The sequence below is a fragment of the Neopelma chrysocephalum genome, unplaced genomic scaffold (assembly GCF_003984885.1).
Source record: "Neopelma chrysocephalum unplaced genomic scaffold, ASM398488v2 Primary Assembly neopelma1_231, whole genome shotgun sequence".
Classification (NCBI taxonomy): Eukaryota; Metazoa; Chordata; class Aves; order Passeriformes; family Pipridae; genus Neopelma; species Neopelma chrysocephalum.
Genome location: NW_020897893.1, coordinates 48,198 through 52,588, shown reverse-complemented (window position 1 = coordinate 52,588; position 4,391 = coordinate 48,198). Strand labels below are relative to the sequence as shown.

The window sequence follows — 4,391 nt, the reverse complement described above, 5'->3', positions numbered from 1 at the left end:
CCGTCAATCATGACGCGTCGACGTTCGGTTGAGGCAGGAAGTGCCCGAGCGGAAGGGTGGGGTGCGCCGCGGGAGGGACCCGGATGTGGCGCCGCGGGGCGTGATGGGAGTCGCAGTTCCGGGGGAGTCGTTCAACCCCTTAGTGAGGGCGCTGCTCATTAGCAGCGCTAATGAGAATCACAGAATCACGGAATTACAGAATCAACCAGGTTGGAAAAGGCCTCCGAGATCATCCAGTCCAACCCGTGACCCAACACCACCTTGTCACCAGGTGCCACATCCAGTCTCTCCTCAACCCCCCCCACCAAGGACGGTGACTCCACCACCTCCCTGAGCAGCCTGTTCCAAGGCGTGATCCCAAGAACTTCTTTCTAATGCCCAAACTAATCCCATCCCCACCCCAGAGCTGCTGCTGAGAGCCAGGACCCTAAGCCTGGAGTGGCTCAGGGGGCCGGAGCAGAAAGGGGTAGAGGTGCAGCGTGAACCAAACCCGAATTCCCTCCCTAATTCCATTCCCACCGTCCCTCTGAATCCTTCCATCCTTCCACAGCATCCTTCCCCAGCAGCTGGGACCCCAGATTCCCTCTCTCCGTTAAGTTTTCCACCATAATTAGTGCAGGGAGCCAAGGAGAGAGGCTCAACCACACTTTGGGTGTTTATCTCAGGACAACCACGAAATCCCGGGACAAACACACGCGAAACCAGCCACAATTTACAACTCGAGAAACAACTTGAATTTACACTTGAAGCAGCAATTTAAATTTACAATTTAAGGGCAGGCCAAAGCCCCGGGGACAACCCCTGGGCTCAGCCGGACCATCCCAAATTCCCGGCGGGTTTGAGGCCGTCCCTCAGTGGCTCAGCGACTTCCTGCCCTTGAGCATCCGGCGCAGGATCACGGCGATGCCGCCGGGGGTGCTGATCCTCCGGATCCAGCCGTGCGTCTTCTTGCGCTTCCTGTTGTTGGGCTGGTACTCGTTCCCTCGGGCTTTGCCGCGGAGCTGCTGGAAGCTCCAGGGAGGCCCCGGCAGGCGGCAGAGGGCGGGGGGGTGGCCGGGGAGGAGCTCCAGGGAGTTCGGAAGGAGCGGGAAGGGGCAGCGGAGGGCGCGCTGGAGCAGGGAAAACCTGGGGGGAAAAAGGGAGGAAGATAAAAGAGTGAGGAGAAGTAGAGCTGGGGAATAACGGGATAGAACCGTGGAATTGCTAGGGCTGGAAAGGACGTTGGTATTTGTCGAGCCCAGCACCGTCAAGGTCACCACCAACCCTGTCCCCAAGGGCCACATCCGCGTGTTTTATGGACAGCCCCAGGGACGGCCACCCCGGGCGGTGCTTCCCAGGGCTTTACATCCCTTTTCCATGAGGGAATTCCCACAATGTCCCACCTGAGCCTCCCCTGGCACAGCTTAGGGCCGTTCCCTCTCCTCCTGTCCCTTGTTCCCTGGGAGCAGAGCCCGACCTCCCCCCAGCTCCCCCCGCCTGTCAGGGGGTTGCAGAGCCAGAAGGTCCCCCCTGAGCCTCCTTTTCTCCAGGCTGAGCCCCCCCAGCTCCCTCAGCCGCTCCTGCTGCTCCAGCCCCTTCCCCAGCTCCCTCAGCCGCTCCTCATCAGCCCTGACCCCCCCACACCCCTCCCGCCGCCCCGGCCCGCTCTCCCCTCGCTGTCCCGCCGCTCTCCCGAGGGTTTCACCCCCCGTTCTCCCCCCGGGCAGCGGCACCGCCGGTACCTGCGGCCCCACACCGGGCCCAGCGCCGCCATCGCGCCCAGCCCGCCAACAACGCCGCTGCCCATTGGCTCCTTCCTGCCGGCCAATCGCAGCCGGCGCAGCGCCGCAAGGGCTGACGGGGCTTGTAGTCCCCGGGAGCTCGCACGGCTGTTTCCATGGCAACGGCCCCACCGCGGCCTGGTCGCCACTGCGGCACATCGACCCCCCTGGTTGTCCCCCCTGGTTGTCCCCAACTCTGTCACGACGTGCAGCGCAATACACAGAGATCAGGGAGACCCTTCCAGTGCCTAAAGGGGCTCCTGGAGAGCTGGAGAGGGACTTGGGACAAGGAGGGACAGGACACAGTGAATGGCTTCCCACTGGCAGAGGGAAGGGTTGGATGGGATACTGGGAAAGAATTCTTCCCTGTGAGGGTGGTGAGGTCCTGGCACAGGTTGCCCAGAGCAGCTGTGGCTGCCCCAGCCTTGGAAGTGTCCAAAGCCAGGTTGGATGGGGTTGGAGCAACCTGGGATAGTAGGAGGTGTCCCTGCCCATGGCAGGGGGTGGAACTGGATGGACTTTAGGGTCCCTTCCAACCCAAACCATTCTGAGATTCTGTGATTGCTTTTCTGGACCGATCCCAGCTGTATCCCAAGAGCAGGCACAGCTCTGGGCTTTTCCCCCACTGGACTTTTGTCCCGGCAGAAATCGGCCCGTCAGGGTGAGGAAATGCAGCTCAGCCATCCCAAAATGTGAAAACAAACCAAAAACCATCCCTGATCTCACGCGTGTCCTCCTCTCACAGCCCAGGGGGCCTTGGGTACTCCGACACCAGTGCTGAGCCCCGACACACTCATGACCCTGCCGTGCCCATGGCTCGGACACACTCGTGGCCTCTGGGAAGCCACAAACACCAGAATGTTCAGAAAACAAGCTAAAAAAGGACCTCTGTCCCTCATCCCACTGGAAGAGCCAAAACCCGGAGTGACTCCCAGCCCTCCCATCCCTCCCATCCCTAACCAGCCCCCCATCCTTGTCTACCCCCTCATCCCTGGCCCCCCATCCTAATCCAGCTCCCCCATCCCTGTCTCCCCATCCCAATCCAGCCCCCCCATCCCTGTCGGTCCCCCCCCCGGGCGGGCGCGGGGCTGTGCCGGGCAGAGCCGTGACTGGCAGATCCCCGTGTCCGTCACACGCGGATCCCTCCTCCTTAGGAGGGATTTCAGGGGCTTTCCATGGCTACAGCCTCCAAGGACAAACAGCCCCCCAAAGCCCCCGAGCCCCGGCCATGAAGCTGCTGGTGGGGAGAAGATGGAAGGAGAGGTTTTGGTGGGAAGCAGGTGAGCGGAGCTGAAGGGATCGCTCCCTCCCGCCCTCCAGGCGGCCCCCAAAAAATTGGATTTAGAGGGTTTTAGAGGAGCTGCACAGCCGAGCGGCGCCGGCGTCCTGCTCCCACCGCCTCGGGCATCGCCTCCTCTCCCTCTCCTTCGGCCTCCTGCGGGATTTAAACCTTTTATTCGCCTCCTCGACCTCTGACAACCCTCGGCAATAAATGAGGTGAGCGGCCCCTTCTCCCTCTCCGTGTTGGTGGAGGGCACGTCCTGACGGGGAGGGAGGGGAGGAAGGGGCTCTGCTGGGGGAGGGGGAGCAAAATGGCCAAAAAATGAGGTGGTTTTTTTTTTTTTTCCAACGGGAAGGGATCTGAGAGGCGCTCGGATTGCAGGGAGCTGGCAGCTCCGCCGGATTGCGGGGAGAGAGAGGAGCCACAGCATCGCCTGTGCTTTAATAACCCGGTTCCGTTCGGCGCGGCTGGAGCGGTGGGGGGGGGGTTATCCTGGAAATCAAACTTAAGGAACGGCTCCCCCCGTGATGCAATGGCACCGAAGGATTGCTGGCTCTGCCCGAGGCCCCGCTGTCGCTGCGTGCGTGCCAAATCCGCCTGGAATTTCGGCCGGGGAGCGAGGGGGCACCTGCCCGCGCTCGGCTGCCTCCAGTGCCTCCTTCCCGAGCCTCCTTCCCATGGTTCCTCCCAGCCCGCTGCCGGAGGGATCCAGCCGGCTCCGCTGCGGCTCTGCGGCGGGAGCTGGAGCGATCCCCGCGGAAATCCAGGCGGGATTTAGGTGGCACAGGAGGTCAGGCGCAGGTTACTCCGCTGCGCGGTGCGGAATCTTTTGTGTCTCAAGGTCTTCGTCCTTCTGAAAGGGAGCGGGGGGAGGAGGCGGCCGGCGCTGTGCCTTGGGGATGTCCCCTTCCCCTGCTCCCCTTTCCCAGCCTTGTGCCTTAGGGGTCCCCTTTCCCAGCCCTGTGCCTTAGGGATGTCCCTTTTCCCTGCTCCCCTTTCCCAGCCCTGTGCCTTAGGGATGTCCCTTTTCCCTGCTCCCCTTTCCCAGCCCTGTGCCTTAGGGATGTCCCCTTTCTCTGCTCCCCTTCCTCAGCCCTGTGCTGTATGGATGTTCCCCTTTTCCAGCCCTGTGCCTTAGGGATATCCCCTTCTCCTGCTCCCCTATCCCAGCCCTGTGCTGTATGGATGCTCCCCTTTCCCTTCCCTTTGCCTTACGGATATTCCCCTTTTCCTGCCTTGTTCCTTATGGATGCTCTCTTTTCCCTGCTTCCCTTTCCCTGCTCTGTGCCTCACGGATGCTCCCCTTTCCCTTCCCTTTGCCTTATGGATGATCTCCTTTCCCTGCTCTC

At 61.9% G+C, this 4,391-nt stretch overlaps 2 protein-coding genes across 3 annotated transcripts in view; one reads left to right on the top strand and one right to left on the bottom strand.

The window, feature by feature from the left end:
• Positions 1 to 711: 711 nt before the first annotated feature.
• On the bottom strand, positions 712 to 1,823 carry MRPL34 (mitochondrial ribosomal protein L34). Its single transcript, XM_027703467.1, has 2 exons — positions 1,722 to 1,823; positions 712 to 1,125 (listed from the first exon to the last, which is right to left on the bottom strand). Exons 1-2 carry the CDS (start codon positions 1,784 to 1,786, stop codon positions 852 to 854), a joined length of 339 nt encoding a protein of 112 aa, XP_027559268.1. The 5' UTR covers positions 1,787 to 1,823; the 3' UTR covers positions 712 to 851.
• A 1,047-nt stretch (positions 1,824 to 2,870) lies between these two features.
• The window catches only part of ABHD8 (abhydrolase domain containing 8), a 26,562-nt gene continuing 25,041 nt past the window's right edge, over positions 2,871 to 4,391 (top strand). For both annotated transcript variants that reach the window (XR_003537326.1, XM_027703471.1), the window contains exon 1: positions 2,871 to 3,257. The gene's annotated coding sequence lies outside the window, so the exon portion shown is untranslated. The remainder of the gene's footprint in view (positions 3,258 to 4,391) is intronic.